The sequence below is a fragment of the Trichosurus vulpecula genome, chromosome 2 (assembly GCF_011100635.1).
Source record: "Trichosurus vulpecula isolate mTriVul1 chromosome 2, mTriVul1.pri, whole genome shotgun sequence".
In the NCBI taxonomy this organism is placed as follows: Eukaryota; Metazoa; Chordata; class Mammalia; order Diprotodontia; family Phalangeridae; genus Trichosurus; species Trichosurus vulpecula.
The window spans coordinates 193,364,175-193,384,232 of record NC_050574.1 but is presented as its reverse complement, the minus strand read 5'-3'; the positions used below and the strand labels follow the sequence as shown (position 1 = coordinate 193,384,232).

At 39.4% G+C, this 20,058-nt stretch overlaps 1 protein-coding gene across 2 annotated transcripts in view; it reads right to left on the bottom strand.

The window, feature by feature from the left end:
• The window catches only part of FRY (FRY microtubule binding protein), a 325,197-nt gene that overhangs the window by 28,316 nt on the left and 276,823 nt on the right, over nt 1-20,058 (bottom strand). The window contains exons 50-55 of one of the 2 annotated variants that reach the window (XM_036743231.1): nt 19,773-19,943; nt 15,376-15,384; nt 10,622-10,822; nt 9,954-10,115; nt 5,633-5,799; nt 2,291-2,480 (exon numbers count right to left, since the gene is read on the bottom strand). In XM_036743231.1, coding sequence (XP_036599126.1) covers nt 2,291-2,480; nt 5,633-5,799; nt 9,954-10,115; nt 10,622-10,822; nt 15,376-15,384; nt 19,773-19,943 — 900 coding nt within the window. The remainder of the gene's footprint in view (nt 1-2,290; nt 2,481-5,632; nt 5,800-9,953; nt 10,116-10,621; nt 10,823-15,375; nt 15,385-19,772; nt 19,944-20,058) is intronic. The other variant, XM_036743232.1, reaches the window with a different exon arrangement.

Genomic DNA, 20,058 nt, shown 5'->3' with positions numbered 1-20,058 from the left:
ATTTTATTGATGAAGAAATTGAGGCAAACAAGGTTAAGTGACTTGCCCAGGGTCACACAGCTATTAAGTGTCTGAGGCTGGACTTGAACTCATGAAGATGAGTCTTTTTGAGTCCCGGCCCAGTGCTCTATCCACTGTACCACCTAGCTGCGCTCAGTTTTCCAGAAAGCTCTGCCTCAGAAATGATGGATGCTGGTGCACCATCTACCCTGAAGAGAGCCGGTTGGCCCGAGGCAAGGTAGAATACCTCTGGGGCAATAATTTTGTCTTCTACAGCCCTGAAATCTTTTGTGTTTTATAGATTGTAGTCTTTTGACATCCTCAGAGTAGACTAAGTGCTTTGTTGAGGGCCTGGAGAGAGTCAGTGTCTTATGGGTCCTCCAGTTTCCCACATTCTTTTGCTGGGTGGAATGTATAGTGGGATATCTGCTAACAGCCCTGGCTGTCTGGTTTCAGCTAGGGGCTGGCTCCTAGGCACATGCCCCAATGGGGTGAATGTGACCAAGGCTAGGACAGAAGGTACTGTGGATGGCTATGTAGGGATGAGGATGGCCAGTCTGGTGCACAAGCATTGACAATTCAGGCCAGGGCAGGGTAATAGTTGGGGGTCAATAACCAAGAAATGTGAGCCACGAATGGTGAAAGGGTCAGGCAAGCACAGGTCAGAGGCTGAAATGGGATGAGGGAAGAAAGCAGGGAAGTAATCCTCATCTGAGTGACAAACCAGGTCAGACAATGGGAGACCATAACCAATGCCAGGTACGTGGTGGAACAGAAAATTTAAGGTTAGGTCAGATGGCCAATGTGTTGATTTGTTTTAAGTACATTTATTTGTTAAAAGAGAAGACTTGGGATACAGTGGAGTGAATTACTGGGCAGGAAGAAAAATGACACAACAGAGAAGAGTATCAATAGAACATTTAAAACACAGAAGAAAGTTGTTTTTGCATGCAATTGGGAAATAAGATATACAGGCAATGGGGTACAGAAATCTATCTTGCCCTACAAGAAGGTAAGGGGAAAGGGGATGGGAGGGAGTGGTGTGACAGAAGGGAGGGCAGACTGGGGAATGGGGCAATCAGAATATATGCCATCTTGGAGTGGGGGGGAGGGTAGAAATGGGGAGAAAATTTGTAACCCCAAATCTTGTGGAAATCAATGTTGAAAACTAAAAATATTAAATAAAAAAATGGAACTTCTCAAAAAAAACCGGAAGAAAACAAAAAAGTTCAGAAGGGGACACAAACAAATGGTAATTTTATGACTACTATGTTAAATATAATATCCACTTAGACATGATGTAAAAAGTTCACAATTTTGCATACAATCCTTTCTTGTTCTTTGTCTACTGGAATGTTCATGTTTGCTGATGATCATTAAGTTCATAATAAAAAAGGAAATTGTAAATATAAAGGAAAAGAAAGAAAAGGTTAGGTGAGCATCAAAGATGTTTGAAAGAAGAAGAGACAGAGAGGCACAGGGAGAGAGAGAGACAGAGAGACAGAGAGACAGACACAGAGAAAGACAGAGACACACAGGCAGAGAGACAGAGAGACACACAGAGAAAGACAGAGACACAGAGACAGACAGACAGATAGGGAGACACACAAAAGAAATACACAGAGAGACAGATAGACAGACAGACAGACATATGAGGAGAGACATACAGAGAGAGTAATCTTTCAGTAGTACTGTTCTGAGGGTGAGTGCCCCTGCACTTCTGTGCAGTTGTGTAAAATTGCTGGGGTGGGAGAGGGTCATGTTTGAAAAGGCTATCCAGAAAGGAGTTATGGAGAATGGCCTTCATCAGCTCAGGTCACATGGCTGCTATGAATGGGAATAAGCGATGTCTGTAAGCTACCACTGGCATGTCTAAAGAACAGATGGGAGGTAAAGGCACAAAGAAGAAATGGATGAAATAAAAGGAGGAGGTGAGTTGAAGGGAGATGGGAGAAAGGAAAAGGAGACCCAGCGACCAAAGAAAGAGTATTGGGGGAATGAGGATGTGGGAACGAGGGCAGCCGATGGTGCCACTCAGTAGCAGCTGTACCCATCTGCTTATTCTTGATGGACATGACAGTTTCAGAAGAGGCCAGAGTGGCTGGAGAAAAAGATATAATAAGTATTTCCGACCGATTTTCCAAAGGAAGTTTCTGTACTGGAATAAAGGATAATGGAAAGGAGGGTTTAGGGCTGACAAATAAAGTTAAGTGGCAGGGGCTATACTTTTGGACTCGCTCACATGAGTCTAAGGGTACAGTGACCTCGATGCCTTGGTCCAAAGACTTACCTTAAACAAGGAGGAGAACACATGAAACGTGTACACGGCACAGGAGCCGTCTGAGTCGCCCATGAGCTGGTTGATATGACTACGCCAGGCTTCTTCTGCATCATCACATGCAGCTGGTTGAAAAGCAGCCAGGATGGCAGAGAAGAAGGGTGAAGGTGGCGGAGAGATGCCCCTGTCTCCATCTCCATAGCTGGAAGAAAGGAAACGAGCCTTGCCAACTTCGCCAAGCCATGCTTTGTAAAAAATTGACAACAAATCCCTGGAAGCTCTAAACTCTGACCAATAAAATGAAATAGACCATTTCTTCCCATTAATTCTCTCCAAGGCTGCTTTGTGGTCTTGGCTTTTCATTTTCTTAGCTCCCTAGTACTCTTCTATAGTTCTAGGTAAAAGAGAAGAAAAGAATAGGGGCAGCTAGGTAGCGCAGTAGATACAGTGCCACACCTGGAGACAGGAAGCCCCGACTCAGATACTTACTACCTGTGTGACCCTGGGCAAGTCACTGTTAACCTTTGCTTGCCTCTGTTTCCTCATCCGTAAAATGAGCTGGAGAAGCAAATGGTAAACCACTCCAGTATCTTTGCCAAGAAAATCTCAAACGGTGTCACAAAGAGTCAGACATGACTGAAACGACTGAACTGAAATGAACAACAATGAAAGAATACAACCCTTGCACTCTACACATTCTCTTTAATCCTTCAGAAATGCCTTATTCTTCTAAGTTTTCAATATGGTCTCCACCTAGACTAAGGGATAGTTTTCCTTCAATTTTCTGTCTTTGGATACTAATTTCTGTATTTTAGGACTATTTACTCCCCAGTTTTCACCAAGTTTATAGTCTACTATATTTGATTTTTCCTTTATCCCAAACTTCAAGGTAGCATGGCACACAGGGCAGCAGATTCGCATACAAGAAGACCCGAGTTAAAATCCTGCCTCAGACATTAGTGGTGTGACCCTGAGTGGGTCATTCATTTCTGTATGACTCACTTTCCTCATCTGTAAAATACAGGGGCTGGACTTGATAACCTCTAAGGTCTTTGATAGTTTAAATCTATGTTCTTATGACTCTATAATCCTTTGATATTCCTTAAGCCTCCATAATTTCACCTGTAAGCCTTTTAAAAGAGAAGGAAGACAGGAAAGGAATAAGGATATTAATGAATGCATACATCTAAATATCAGAGAGAAGAAAAGGATAGTAAGATAAGATCAAGAGGAGCTGAGAAAAGAAGGGAGGGAGGGAGAGGGAAGAAGAAAAGGGAAGGAGGAGAGGGATAGATCAATGTATGTCACTAATGTCCTCCATGTCTTTTCTAACATTCTACTTCTTTGAAATTTTACCCACTGATTCTTCTCTCCCTATAAGATCTTTTCTTAAAAAACAAATAAGGTTGGGGCAGCTTGGGGCCCTGGAGTCAGGAGGACCTGAGTTCAAATCTGGCCTCAGACACTTGACACGTGTACTAGCTGTGTGACCTTGGGCAATCCACTTAACCCCAATTGCCCTGCCAAAAAAAAAAATAAGGTTTCTGATGCCTTTTCCCCATCACTGATACTTCTGAACAATCCTTTCTAAACACAGAGTACCATAAAGACAAATGAAAACACTGACAAAATTTGACAATATCTGCCTTATTCTATACTAATTTTGTTCGGAGGGAGGCGGGGGTGAGGCAATTAGGGTTAAATGACTTGCCCAGGGTTACACACCTAGTAAGTGTCAAGTGCCTGAGGCCAAATTTGAACTCAGATCTTCCTGACTCTAGGGCCAGTGCTGTAGCCACTGTGCCACCTAGCTGCACCCCCTTATCCTATACTATTTATCCATTGTCTCTTTATGGATTGAGGGTGACAGATTAATGTTCAGATCCATCAATCTTAATAGAGGATTTTTTTTTTCATGGTAGTATCTAAAAGTCTTTGCTCAGTTTTTATCTTGGGCCTTTAAGGGTGAGTGGATTCAGGAGCTCCTGGTGTCTTTAGCATTTTGTTGGATCTCTTCAAGACCACTTTATGGTTTCATCACAAGGATCCTGTCTTTGTCCTTTCCTAGCCTTCTTTTACTGATGCTCCTAGGCCAAATGATACAAATCTTTGAATTTCAGCCACCATGCTGAAAGCAGCCACTTAAAGGAACTTACATCTTTCAGCTTATGAAAAACCTTTTATTTCCAGGCTTGCCATCTGTTTATTATCTTTAAGGCTTTTAAAACCTACACAAATTTAACCACACGCATCTTTCTTGCTTTTTTTGTATGCTAAATCCTTTGTTTTGATGAGTTCTTTTGTAATCTCTCTTTCTGCTTTCACAAAGCTCAGGAAACCTGCACAGTATGAGGCAGGGTGGCTGCAACCCAACTGATGCTCTATCCTGAGAACAGCAGGTCAAATGGTCAAAAAGACCCCTCTGTTAAGGAGGGGCAACAGACTTGGGGAGGTATTATCCCTCTGCACTTGGCTGAAACTGTGTTAGATGGTACAGTTTGCTAGGATTCTCACTTTTCTCCACTTAGCTTATATTTGTTTGCTTACCGGTCCATGTCCCACAATTCAACAACAAATTTTTATATGCAAAGTCAAAAATGAAACCGTCTCTAACGTTAAGGGGCTTACTTACACTCTACTAGAAGGAAACAACCTATATACAAATAAGGAAATACTTTGTATATGCTTTGAAGTTTCAAGAGGAACATAGCACCAACAGCTGGAGGGATGAGAGAGGGCTTCATGTATATGAGATCATATCTGAGGAGTACTTGAAGGAAGTTAGGGATCCTCTGAAGTGGAGCTAAGGACAGAGTGCAAAAGCATGGAAGAGGGAGAGAGGATGTCATGTATAGTGAAGAGCCAATAAAATGTCAACTCCTTGAGGGTAGGATTATCTTTTGGTTAGTTCTGGTACGAAGTCCTACTTAGATACCTCTTGGAGAGGTAACCCTGGGGAACCCTTGAGAAAAACAAATGTAATGACCTGAGTTCAAATTGACCTCAGTTACTAGTTTTATGACCCTGGGCAAGTCATTTTAACATCCACCTGCCTTGTCTCCTCATCAGTAAGAGAGGATATTTATAACATCTACCTCCCAGGGTTGTTGTAAGGATCAAATGAGTTAATATTTGTAAAGCTCTAGGCTTCACATTTTCAAGTACTTCATTTGACTATTTAGGACTATTCAGTCTGATACAGAACCTTACTCACAGTAGATGCATAATAAATGTCTTGCTGAATTAGCAGATTTTGAGATGTTAAAATAGTTAAGAAGGTACTTAGTTATACTTGGGCTAAAATAAAGTTATAAAATGGCACCATTCCGTGCCATATGAGGAATTTTTTTTTACCTTGCAAGAGTAAACTGGTCCAGTGCTTGGTCTCCTTTTTCTTCAGCCTCAGTCATGTCTAGGCTGAAGCTATCACTGCACTCAAATGTTGCTGGGAGTTCATTGATAGAACCAGAAAGTTCATCTTCGTGCACCGTGGTGTCTTCCTCTTCATTGACACCTTCAGCCTGAAAGGACAAATGGAGAAGAAAAAGCAAATATGTTACAGCTGTAAGGAAACTTGCTAACAGGAAAATTTGTTAAAGCAAAAAAAAAAATGGCAAAAAAGAGAAGGTGAAATCTTTAAAATGATAGGAACGAGGGCATTAATGTTCCAGAAAAATCCATCTTCTTGCTCATGACTTTGTCCTTTTCCAAATATCTCTAATAAATATTGTTTACTCTTTGTCTAGTCTTCTTTTACCTTATAGAATCATGATGTGAGAAGCCGGACAGGTCCTTAGAGATGCCCTTATCTGATCTCCCCCCTTTTAGGTGAGAGGAAAAGGGGCCCAGAGAGGTAAAGGCCATACTAGTCTCATTGGCAGAGCCCTGGACAAGGGCTGACCCCACTGACTCCTAAACTCAGCGGAGTCCCTCAGCTTCAAACCTAGAACTCTCTGACGTAAAGTACCTTGGATCTTGTGACTCAGAGTCAGATGGGTTTTCTCTTGGCCTTTTCCAAATTGGAAATGTCTTAAGATGCATTAGCTATACATTTTGCCCCTGGAAAAGCCCACTAAAGATGACAGCTTTGAAGGTAAAAGCTGACTTGGCTGAGCTGGGCATCCAAGCGAAAGGTCTATGGAATACAGCCGAACTAGGCCTGCTTAAGGGCAGGAACAAGACAGTAAAGAAACGGAAAAGGAGGGTGTGTCTCAACCTGGGCCAGGGGGAAACCAGCCAGAGAACTGATTGTTCTGTTGAGAAAGGAAGGAAGGCAACTGGATCATGGAGCAAAAGAGGAAAGTGAAAAAAAAGCACATGGATATATGCTTTGGTGAGTCAGTTTCTGAAAACAAAAACAAACAAAAAAGAATAAAAATTTACGTGAATGTGACCAACACGCACAATGAAAGATTATCACAAGTTAATATCTGACAACTTCCTGGGTATTGTGAGTGTAGTATAAATAGGGCCAAAGGGCTAGGTGAATTCACAGGAATTTTAAAGCATGAAGAAAGGACTTTTCATTATTAGGCTATGTTTTCAAGTCTTTAGGGAGTAGGAACTACTGGGTTTTATCAGCTCTCATTACTTACTCCTTCTAAATGACAGCTTTGTTGCCATGGTAAGATCTGGGTTGAAAGGTTTTTGGGGTTCCCTATTTCACAGAAAGCTCAAGCAACACAGGAAACTCAGCCCCCATGAAGAAGGAGGAATGGTTTTGTATTGATTACACTAATGTTAAGCAATGAGTCAAACTTTTCCAGATTAAAAAAAAAAAGTTAAATTTGGGCGAGCCCTAAAAATGTCAAATCTTCGCTAGCTTTCTCCATGTGGAAACAGGGTTTTATAGAACTGGACATAGAAAAGTGGACAAAATAACAACAATAAAACATTTTAATATGGAAAGAAACTGCAATACCATTTACTCTTTTGATAAAGAATGTCAGGGAAAAACTTTTCACACTTAATGGGAGATCCCTGGTACTTTTATCCCTTCTAGTCAGAAAACTTCCTCTCTTCTTGGAAACTTTTAGGAAAAAAAAATTATACTAACTTGGCAAAGCTCCTGGTCCTAGTGCTTATATAATGAAGTCAACCCAGAAATGCTCCTCATGTAAACTAAATATGATGGTCAATAGAATCTTCTTGCCCAGTAGTGAAATAAATGAGAGGCAAAATGAGGGGGCGTGGAGACAGAGCCAGCTGTGGAGTCAGGAAATCCACAGTTCAAGTTTTCCCTCTGACATCTATTAGTTTTAAATCATTTGACCTCTCAGTGCCCCAAACAACTCTCTAAGCCTTTAAGTTACAGATGATGAGTATATGGGGAATTTCTCACAATGCTGAAACCACTGGTCTGGACAAAAATTTAAAAAGTTATAAAATATAGATTTCTTCACTTGTGATCTTTTTCAGTTTATGGATTCTCATGACCTCATGAAATATATGTTATAAAGTGAGGTTAGAGAATTTCCTGATCTTAAAAAAAAATAGAACTTGCTTTGTATGGGGGTGGAGGGAGTATACCATGAAACTTGTTCACATGAATTCTTTAAGAAACTGAGGATGAAACCTCATGTTCTGAGCAAGAAAAACTTAAGCAGATTTTGTTATCTGTGGCATTTGTGATGTTCATGATTTCAGGAAGAACTGAAAACCTACAAGTGAACTATTTTTGTAAGAGGTTGTGGCTTGGTGCCTGGCACATACATAGTAGTGCTTAATGAATGCTTGTTGGCTGACCAATGAGCTTTTAGAGCTGAAAAAATATTTCTCTATAAAGTCATCTCCTACTGTCTTCTTCAATCACCTACTTCCCCTCTTTCATTCCCCTCCCCCCAACTATAATACAGAGTCAAACCCAGGAAAATGAAATCTTAGTTGACATGAATAGGCCAACAGGCATTTAATATTTTTTTTTAAGAAAGAAACACTATTGACATCTACTAGCTATGTAACCACAGTGAAGTAACATCACTCTGAGCCTTCATTTCCTTGTCTGTAAAATGGCATAATGGGAATTTTTTATTTCCTTTTATTCCTCTTGCATCTCTGGTTAACTGAAAGCCTGTCTTCTATTAACATTAACTTTACCTGATCAAAACTTGTCCCATGGGATGTAAAATTTACTTAAGAGCCTTAAGCATTCCTTAGATTAGAAGCCAGGGGAAAAACCTCAACTCCTTAGTGACATGTAAATTATTCTCATTAAAGTTGCCCGTAGAGTTTATTTCACAAGTTTTGTTTCTTCAGGGGCTATATGAGATTATGACTCTGTTTAACTAAGTTTGTTCAACTTCTATGACATTGATGGAAGTATGGGATTGTGGATCTATCTTCTCTTTAACTTTTATGGACTAAGAGGAATGTACAAGATGGCAAGATGTAAAAGAATTATTTCTGCGTCACTATGATGTAAGTTTGCCCATTAGAAGCCTTGTTAGAATCTTAATGATTTTCAAGTTTACTGTTTTCCCTGAGGCCTGAGTCAGCCTATGTTTGAGCATAATATTAAAACCTAGGTTTTTACCTCTATAATTTCTGCACTGTGGTAAATTTTGGCACATGAATTCAGAGGGAAGATATTTCTCCCATAACCATGGTGATAGTAATACCTGCAGTGTCCACCTCACGAAGCTGAGGATCAATGGAGATAGTATAGCAGAGAACTGCAATCTTAAAGTACTATGCTAGTGTCAGTCATGACTAATCTGATTCACACACTTGTGTGTAGAAAGGTAGTGGAGTAGAGGACAGAGAGCTGGCCTTGAAATCGGGAAGACCCTGGGTTCAAGTCCCGTCTCTGACACATAGTGCTTATGGTACCCTCTATAGGTGACTTTATCTCTCTTCTCTAAGCAACCATCCAAGACTCTACATTGCAAAGAAGGCACTGACTTGAATTGGGAGAGGGAGTTTCCTCATTCAATATCAGTAAACTCAAAAGTCCAGTCCCCCCATTTCATATGTGTAATATGGAAGCATGGAGTATGGTAGATAGTTTTGTGGGCAGGATTTGTTTGGCTGTTTTGATAAACGTTACAAACAAAGGGAAATCCACATAAATCAAAAAAGATGAAACAAAAAAAACCAACCTTTTTTAGTAAGGAATCATGTCCATAATTCACGGTTCACTTCAGACAGCTGGCAAGAACTGTTTTGTGCAAATCTAGCCTAATACTGTGATTGGCATGGAAAATTTCAAGGATATGCCAAAGGGCAAGAATTGAATGCCATGGGCAAATTACACAATTGGTTCCCACATATGGAAAAATCTCACAAGAAAACATGCACACCCACACCCAAGTGAACACTGCTCCATACAATTCAGTTCAGAGAACAGCTGCAATGATCCCCGGCTCTGCAACTTCAGACACACACAGATTTGATTTTGCCATTAATCAGAAGCTCTTGAGCTATGCAGAAAGTGCAAAATACTTCATTCAAAAGGCCCCAGATCAATTTTTTTTTAAATCAAGAAGATCAGCATGCAGGAATCTGGTAAGGATGCGTCCCATGGACACACTCTTCATAAAGCCTTAAATGGAGTAAGAAGAAGAAAAGACTATGTCGCCCACAATCAATCCCCAGAGAAATCTTAGAAAATTAAACTATTTTTAAAAAGTGGAATTTAAAAGGAGCTATAATGATAGAACTCCCAAAAGTCCTTCACCTTAGAGCCCTCAGACACCTGTAGATTATTCATATCAGTCAAAGAAACGTCAAAGCTAGATGTTCTGGTGCTAAAAGCATGAGGGTCAGCGGCAGTCGTATCACATGATATGGTGAGCGAGTCCATGTGATTTGCCTCCTCAGTGGGGGAAAGGGTCATGATCTGTTTAAAAAAAGAGAAAAAATGGTGTGAAGAGACTCTTTTTCAAATGTGCTCATGCTCTTTACACAGGTGTTGTGTTTCATGGCTATTGATTAGTTTTTCCTCTTCTAGGCATTCATTCTTTTCCCCCAGATCTATTTCTCTGTTTACTTGACCTTAACCACAGCAACAGGTATTAGTAACCTGGGGAAGGTTTATAAGGTATTTATTGGGCTTTTTTAAAAGCCACACCACATACAGGCCTGTTGGGGGAAAGGAAGAGGTAGCCTTGTCAGATCTGGTGTTTGCTTTTTGGGTTTGCAATGCTTCATCTAAGAGTGGTTGGTTTTTGTTTTTTGCATTTGCCACCTACAGAAAAAAAATAACCCACCCCATTCAGTTAGACAGAGCCTATCAGTCCAGATTCTCATCCAGCAGCTTTGGAAAGTTTCTTTAGCAGCAACAGTAAACTTGAATCAATTAGAACAAATCTGCTAATTTCTAAAATAGTAAATGGGGCTACTTACTAGATCGGAGTGCTCCAGGATCTGGCTGGTTGGGAGGTCCTCCTCCTCTGATGACTCATCTGAATCCTCATGGTTCATTTTATTTAGGCTGGGAGTACTTCCTGAAAGTTGGCTCTCCTCCAATAGCTGCATATCACACTTGTCCAGGCTATCCAGAGAACGCCTGCGCACTCCCCAGTTGAAATTGTCCATGCTCTCACCCTGAAATCATCATCAATGTACGCTTGATTTCTATGCCAAACTCTATTACACAATTTACACTTTCACACATTTCATTAATTTGCCTACTTTAGAAAAAATCTTTAAACAATGAATACTGCCGACCCAAAATGACACTGTAGACTAGAGTTATTTTTGTAGGATGTGAAAAAGCAAACTATGTCCGCATAAATATACATTTCAGTTGTAAAGAGAAATCTCAGCTATTACTAAGTGTCCTACAGATGGGAGAAAAAAGGAAAAAAACTACAAGCTATTATTCTCTCTTTTTATTATTTCCATTATGATGATTTCTCTTTAACACGCTAAGTGATTTTACATTTTTAAACACTGATTTTCCTCAATGATGAGAACATCTGTTTTTAAAAATCTGTAAGAAAAAAAGGTACTAAATAATTAATAGACTTAAAGCCCTTCAAAAGACCTTTCTGTCTAAGGCTATTTTCAGGGGGGAAAAAGGTGGCAGTTCCGTGCCACTATATGGCTATGTCCCACACTCCCCAAATCCTTTTTGTATTCAGCCTAAGAACAGAATGTAAACATCCCCACTGGTTTCTGCCACAGCAGTTTTCACAGCCAATAAAGATAAAATGCAGTGTTAAAGGCTATCAGGATGAAGCTGGGCATTATTGGACCGAACATGCAAAACGCAAAGGCTAAAAGCATCTTTTGCTCAAGGCACATTATTTGAATATCTTCAGAATGAGGGAAAACCACGATGGCCTCAGACAGGACACACATAAGACCTTAGCCTCAAACCTCATTTTGGAAAGAGATGGTTTGATATAAAGAGAAATTGGCTCACTGGAAACATAAAGAAAAAAAAGGATTGGAAAAGTAATTTTTTCAAACTTCCGTGACCTTCAGAGAAATAAATGTGGGCCCTATGGTACCCTATGTTGAAAGGGGAGTAAAAGGAAGGGCAAGGAAATGCTGGGACCTTTCAGATACACTGGGGAGTAACAATTAATAATAGTAATGATAATAATAACATTTATATAGGGCATACTCTGAGCCAGGCACTATGCTAAGTGCTTTAAGATCATTATCTCATTGGACCATCACAACAACCCTAGAAGATAACCCATTTTACAGATCAGGAAACTGAGGCAAACATAGGTTAAATAACTCGCCCAGGGTCACACAGCTAGTAACTGTCTGAGGTTGGATTTGAACTTGACTCCAGGTCATGTGCTCTATTCACTGCACCACCTAGTTACCATTTTGTGAAACTATTAAATGCCTTTTCCTTGGCTGGCTGGCTGGCTGTTCCCTAGAATGCACTCCTTTCTTGTCTTGGCTTCTACTTATCTCTGGATTCTTTCAAGACTCAATTCAAGCACCTCCTCCTATACTGAAGCCTTGCCTGATTTTCCCCAATTGCTAGTATGCTCCTCTCCAAATTACCTTTATTTAATTTTGTAAATATTCTGAAATACATATGTACATGTTGTCTCCTCCATCAGAATGTTAAGATCCTTGAGGGCAGGAACTTTCACTTTTATTTTTGTATCTCCCAGTACTTAGCGGGTAGCACACAGTAGACATTCAATAGATGTTTGTTAATTAACTCACTGACTGACTAAGGGACAATTTGGGTACATTTCTATTTCTACCACAAACATGGTTTCCAGTGTATTTAAATATACTTAATTAAGGGTTGAAATAAAACCAAAGAGGGCATAGATAAAAAGGAATTAAATTTTGACTTAACAAATGAACATCACCTGTATTACAAAGGACTTTCATAAATGAAATACTGATCGATAATTTGCAATTAAAAAAAAAACCATAACCTATCCTTTGATGGTCAAGGCTGTCTACAGCCAATAGAAATTAGCACTTGGAACCCAGTGAAACTGCCAATGGATCGATGTGTTCTACAAGGGTAAATGACCTTATAGTTTTTATAAGTACATAGCAAGCAAGGCAGATATTATTTGGAAAATGAGCAATTTTTCTTTGGCAACAGTTTAGTTCAAGTCAACAAACATTTATTAAGTATCTACTGTTTGCATAATATTGTGGTGAAGTGTGAAACTAAGTGAATATCAGGGAGCATTCCTAATCCAACATTTAACTATTTTTTTTTTGGTCTGGATCTGTGACTTAATGAAAGTGGGAAACCTTGGCATAGGGAATCCCTCTATCTCTCAAGGCAGACTGGTGACTGTTCTGCAGCTCAGTCTTAGAGCAGTGGTGTCACACTCAAATAGAAACCAACCCAGCCAGCAGCATGTTTACTTAGAAAATCACAAATAACCAATATCTACGTTGTATTGTATTTTACGTTTGTTAAACATTTCCAATTGCATTTTACTGTAGTCTGGGCCTCACTCAGGAGTTTTGCTGGGGCATGGGCTGTGACTTTGATACCTCTGGTTGGAGAATTGCTGGGGGACACTGAGAAGTTAAGTGACAACCAGCACATGTCAAAGGTGGAATTTTCCTGCAAGTCTCATTGGCCAGCTTTCTATCCACTATACCAGGGGCCCATAAACTATGGCTGGCAGGCCAAATCTGATTCTTTGTATACAGCCCATGAGCTAACAATGGTTTTTACAATTTTAAATACAATAAAACTTTATTTTAAAGTTAAAAAAATTCTAAGCTCATGCGCAGTACAAAAACAGGTGGTTGGCCCAAAGACTATAGTCTGACAGTCCCTCCACTATACCATGCCAATATGTGGAAAAAAAGAGCAGTGTTTAAGGAATTCAGTGACTCTTTTCCCTGGGCTAAATGGTCTATTTCTTTTATTATTATTATTATTTTTAAGCACATGACTAGGCTCATCATTTTTTCTGCCCTTCTTCTCCTCCCATCTTTTAGGGAAATTGATCTTTTGCTATTTCAGTTCTCATCACTATCTATCATGATAGAGGAAGCAACAATCATAGATATATGTTGAGTTGGAGGGAGGATGTGAACTGTCCTCTTTATTTATTTACCATGTGATATAAACGAGGCTTATGGTTTTCTCACAAGGCAACTTGAGTTGAAGAAGAGAGACCAAGGTGATAGTCAAGCACAGAACTTTTCCATTTTGTTGGGATAAACTCGCAATAAATTGCTTTTCTTTTGGTGGAAAAGTCTAACAGGCCTGATTCTGTTGCTATCCTAAACTATCTAGTTGAACACAAAAACCAAAGAAAAACCAGAAGAAAGCTGAGATTTGGATAAAAAGAAAAGGAAAGAAGTATATGAGAAAAGGAAAAAAAAGAGGATGAAAGACAAGAAAGTGGAAGAAAAAGAGTGAAGGAAGAATGTAAGATGTGGAAAAATATATCCATCAGCGAATAAAACATCCTCTTGTTACTCAGTTAACTTCTGTACCCAGCTCCCCCCACTCCCATCTCCCAAATAAAAAAGAATGGGGACAGGGCAACTGGGAAGAAGCCATTCCCCAAGGATAATAAAGAACAGCCCTCCCAGAGAGTTGGAAACAAAATGAACTCATGTAACTGGTGTTGAGGGGTTGCGATTGAATAGTCATGTGGCCATGCCTCACCCAAAGTCCATGGTGATTAAAAAGGAAATGGTTTTTCTCAGTGAGACAAAAGAACACCCCTGTTGGCAGTCAATGAAAACAGTACTGGGCTTGCTCTTTTTCACTGGCTGAAGAATTTTGTTCCCACTACCTTTTCCAAAAAAGGCAATCACTTAAATCAAGCATAGTAAAAACAGTGTTTGGGAGCAATCATAACAGTCTTCCCTTATGTGGCTGTCCAAGTCTTCAGCCGTGCCTTCCTGGCTCCTGGATGTTATATACAAAATTAAAGATCATAGAGCTGTGGGGTGGAATAAGTCAGATTTTCTACAAGTCAGAAAATGTACATGAATAACTTCCCTCAGACAATCTGCAGGAATTAGAGAATCAAGATTTATTTTCAAGTATGATGATTAACAACTGATGTTAATTCTAAAAGTTTAGCAACATCAGATTTATAATGAAATGTTCATGGTAATCATAAGCATATACACATGTATATGCATGTGCACAGCAGAATCCCCTTTAAAAGGGTTTAGATATGATGTTGATCAATAAAAAGGTACTCCAGCTTAACAAAATCCAAGGATTTTTCTGGAAATTGTGTGTGTGTGTGTGTGTGTGTAAGAGATGTGTCCTATACACACTGAACAAGTTACTGCTTACATTTTGATGTGGAAATTAAAAATGTCAACTGTTAAAGTACTTAACCCCCAGATTAGAACAGGAGTGTTTTCCAAGACATATATTTGAAATCTCTTGTTCACTTAGAAAAAGACAAACATGCATCTTTGAGGACTAGGAGCATAACAGCTTTTAAGAAAAAAAATTTCCTCTAAAATTTAGAAAATATTTTTGTAGCAGAGCAGCCATGGGGACCCCTTTGGTCTCTCTCACACGCGCGCGCACACGCACGCGCGCGCACACACACACACACACGCACACACCTCTAGAAGGGAGGAAAAAGCAATTATGTTGTTACAAGTCTGCGATGATGCATAACATCTACTAGCATGTCTGAGTTAAAAATAGCATTTTTTCTTACCTGGAGTTCCTGGGTTGCAGATTGAATGGATAGAAAAACAAATAAAAGGTCTATTTAAAATGATTATATTGAAGAAATCAGAAAACTCAAAAGCATCTGCCCTAGTATTACCACAACAGAAACTAATAGGACTAGTAATATTTACTTCAGTAAACTTGTCTTTACAGTTAAGGATGCATTAACCTCAGATGGGAAAGTCAGTATCAAGCAACAGAGAATCATAACTTAGGATGAGTGGAGGATGTAACCTTCAGTGACCTGTTTGACAAACTAAACATATTTTGGAAATAGCTTTCTACTTCTATGATGATTTTGGATTCTCTAACACTGTTTTATTCAGCTTAAATGTCTATTGGTGAGAAAACGGCTTCACTACATCACGGAAATATGTATGAGCATCATCAGCTGGTGAAGTGCGTCATCACTTAAAATTGTGACCAGAGTTAAAAATGTTTGTGGTTCCTGTTCTGTTTATTGCTGAGGTGTAAGTATGTCAGTAGACACAGCAGCTTTGAAAGTCTAAAAAAACTGCAGATTCAAGGGCAAACCCTTATTAGGGTGATCTAAAATCTGACTTAACAAAGGATTGAAATTAGAGGAACCTGGGAACAAGGTAGAATAAACAGGACAAGAAAAGGGGTCTTGATTTATGGGCAGCTTTGGCCGTAATGAATAACTAGAGACAAAAAGGACACACTTGAATAGGCTTCTACTCTTAGAATTCTCAAGTCAGGAGGCATTATAAATATTAACAAATGTAAACATGCCCTAATATTGAGAGTCCTATTATTATTTTATTGAGAAATATTTAAATACTCCCCTCACATGATATTTGGCTTGTGAGTACCCCTTATGCTTTCTTATAAAACACCAATTAAAATGGGATTAAATGTTTATTTAGATTTTTCATTTATATGCTTTCCTATAAAACACCAACTAAAATTGGATTAAATGTTTATTTAGATTTTTCATTGTCTAGAAGAACAGAGAGAGAAATGGGAAAGGAAAGTGTTCATTATTTATTTGCCCTGACATAGGGAATTAATATTATTTAAAATTCCAGGGTTTGGGCTGCCCAGGTTTTCCTTCTCATTACTTTGGCAAAGATTAAATTTCATTAGGTGCTCTGAAATGTCTTGAGTACACTCCCTTGCAACACAAACACTGGGCATCACTCATGCTGGGACATTTCACTTGATTTTTTTTTCTTGACTGAAAACAGAGTTGTACCCCTCTATTCTGCCTCATCAATTCCCTGCACAGTCCTCCACCCCCACCCCCTTCCCCTTTTCTATTTCAACTTTCAAAATGAGGAAGAATTCAGTCCTTGGATGTCAGCCTCTTAGCAAGTACAAACATAGTAAACAGGATAGCTGAGCAGTTAATCTATAGCTGATCATTAGAGGGATAGGGTAACCAATCCTCTGATATAACCTGCAGCCCTAGCTCAGATAAACTTTGAAAATGACAAACATAGTTTCAGTATGTCTCAGACTAATGAAAAAACACAGGCTTCACTGATGGGAATGCTTCCCCTTTTATGGTTATGGATAAATTCTAAAGAACATGAAACTTGCAAATCAAATCTCATCTTATCTTAAAAATGTCCACAAGACAACTTCTTTGAATTGTTTATAAGTTGTACTTGGTGAGTTTACTTTTAAACTGACTGGGGATCTATTAATGGCCCCTTTTCTTAAAATAGTTCACTTACTATTTTCATTATGATTTCAGATTAAAAGTGAAGGGCATGTAACAGTTCTACTTGATAAGCAATCAGTTCAGTGGGAAAAAAGTCAAGAATTTGATTGAGAGAAATAAGGAAATACTCAAAACATAACCACCTGTTCTTCCTCTATTTTTCCTAGCAAGGTCAATTTTAAATAGCTAAACAATAGAGGGTCTCTTGAAGTTTCATTTTTGCCCATAATCTAGCAGAATTACTTGTGAAAGTAAGAGAAATAAAGCTGGTGATACGAATGATAGGCAAGGAGTCCTGGATAAGGAGAAGTATCCCTAAGATCTGAAGATCCATGTTAAAACGATCTTAAAATATTTGAACCTTAAAACTGTCATGTGAATTTACTGTTCTATAGCTAACTGTCAGCACTTCCTTACACTTACCACCAGTGCAGGCTGGTAGCTAGCTTGCACCCACTGAGTTCTGTCAGTTTTTCTTCTAATTCAAATACCCCTCCTTTGCTATTCCAAAGGACTTGGAGCATTAGTTTAGATAAGCTACGGCCTGCCTTTCTAGCTTATCACATTTTGACTTGTATCTGAAGTTCTCTGTGTCTCAGCTTCATTTCTAAAATGAGGTAAGGGGAGCTTGGCTCAGATGGGCCCCTTGTGGTTTGGAATCTACAATCCCATGATTTAGGGTTTTAATACAGGGTCTTACAATTTCAAGTGAAATTTTTAACTACATATGAAGACTCTAGCAGTCACTTTATTTTAATTTTGTTTGCTTTTAGAAGGTGGGTACTTTGAGATCATGATTAGCAAAAGGAAGCCAAGGGCTCTTTATCTTGGGTCTTAATTCTTTTTCTTCATAGAACCCAAATTGGAGTAAGGCATGGTTAAGCTGACAGATTCCCTGTGCTTGTTTTGTATTTATTTTTTATTCATTCAGAACCATCCCAGTCTCTGATGACCTGTACTGGAGGATGTGTCCTAGGAAAAGTCCTTTTCTGACTGTTCTGAGGCCAAAGGTCTTGTATATATCTATTGACAAACTGTAGAGTGCAGGGCATGTTGCCTAATAAATTACAATGTCTAAAGCAAGATGTTGAGAAGGCTTTGCCAATCATTATCATAGTAGTTCAAAACCAGTTTAGGGCTTTAATAGTTTACCTATGGCTGGAGCCGATGAGAACAGGGAAAAGGCAAACCCTAGCCCAGTAGTTATACAAGGTTCTGTGAGGCTCCTCCCCTCACGCAAAAGGATTACTTTGGAACCATGGTAAAGAAGAAGGTTCCTCACTGGACACTGGTCCCTGGTTGTAGCAAGATTTCCCTCCATGGGTACGGTTTTCTCACTCAGTCTGAGGACTGTGGTGAGTGGAAGGGAATGATTATCTTGTCTCTTGGCTATGATTTGTACTGACTTGCCAGATATAGCATCTCTTTGGGTATGACATTCGCTTAGATGAGGAAGGGTAGGCAACTATTCCATGGAGGACCACACCCACCAAAACTTGTAGCATAGGCCTTGGGCCCGAGGGCTAATAGATATCAGTTCTGAAAATGGGTCAGATGGTTCTAGGCCTGAGTTTCTAAATAACAAGCATGAGGGAATGGAGGTCCTGAATTTTAAAACAAAAAAGTAAAGCAAAACAATCTGACAAGTATATGAATTTTGCCAACCTAGGAGGTTTTTTTCTCACCCAGAAAAGTCACTTAAAAAAAAAGGGAGGAAAAAAAAAAACTTTCTCCTTCAACCCTTCTCCCTCAAAGACATGCTTAATTTAAAAATATTTAGTCAAAAGTAGCTAAGTAAGACTGACATTACTCTTTATGTCACCTTGACTCTGTGTGTTCATATTTTGTTATATTTTATTCCAAAATTTGAAAATCCCGACAAACCTTATTTTTTAAACCTGAAAAAAAGATTCATAATGGAAAGCATCTGATGACAGTATATACTGTCATATATGCAGTATAGTCAATATATACTCAAAAGGTTTTTTTTCACCTATTGAGACTTGAATTCAGACTCTCCAGGTGTCTGTGCTGATGTAAAAGCTGATAATAACTCTAGCACCTCAAGCAGAACCCAGTTCTGGGAGCTAACATTTTTTTTAAAGGCTTAAGGATTTCATCAACTTTGGTTAAAACAAAACAAAACCAAACCCAGACAATCCAGAACACCAGGGGCCCTGACTTCATGTTTTGGCATGTAAGGATTGAACAAACTGAATTAGAGCAAATGCTTAGAATTTTTTCCTTAAGGACCTGGGCATTCACAGAATCGCAGCCTCAGGAACTGGGACAGCCTCAGGAGCTGGGAGGATATGAGAGATCATCCTGGGAGCTGGTTTAGAGCTTCAGTGTTTCCTGGGCTTGTCTTTAAAAATAGTATACCTCTGGGCTGCACAAACTCAGCCCTTTGTGCGGTCACTGAGGCTTCAGTCTCTGCCATATAGTAATAACTTGGTCGTTGTCAGCACTGGCTCAGACAGAGGGGCAGGGCATGGCAGCTTTTTGCCAGGGCTCGGCTGTGGCACAAACGCTGTGAATACCTTGGTTTGAATTAAGTTTCCAGCTTGGCAGCTGAACTTCCCTATTACAAAGAGCTCCCTATTTCTCAGGTAAAGAAGAGGGAAAAAAAAAGCAAACTGTGCCTTTAGCCAAAGAAAAAGCTGAAGTGGGTTATTCTCATGGAGAATATACTGTACCTCTCCATCTTCCAACTCCACATCGAGGAAATCAAAGTCTCTGAAGACTCTAAACTGTTGTTCACTGTTGGTGTCGTCCATGTTCTCCTGCTCTCTGGTACCGTCTTCAGAAGACACTAGGCTTGTCTGGTGCTCTAGAAGGTCCAGATCTCCACACGAGGAAAAAATCACCTAGGAATCAAGAGATTCCACCTATGAAAAATAGTCCTCCCTCCAGTTGTTTCTGTTATTAGAAACTGGAGCTGGTTATTCAGAAGACTGTATTTCCAGTACACACCTAATTCCT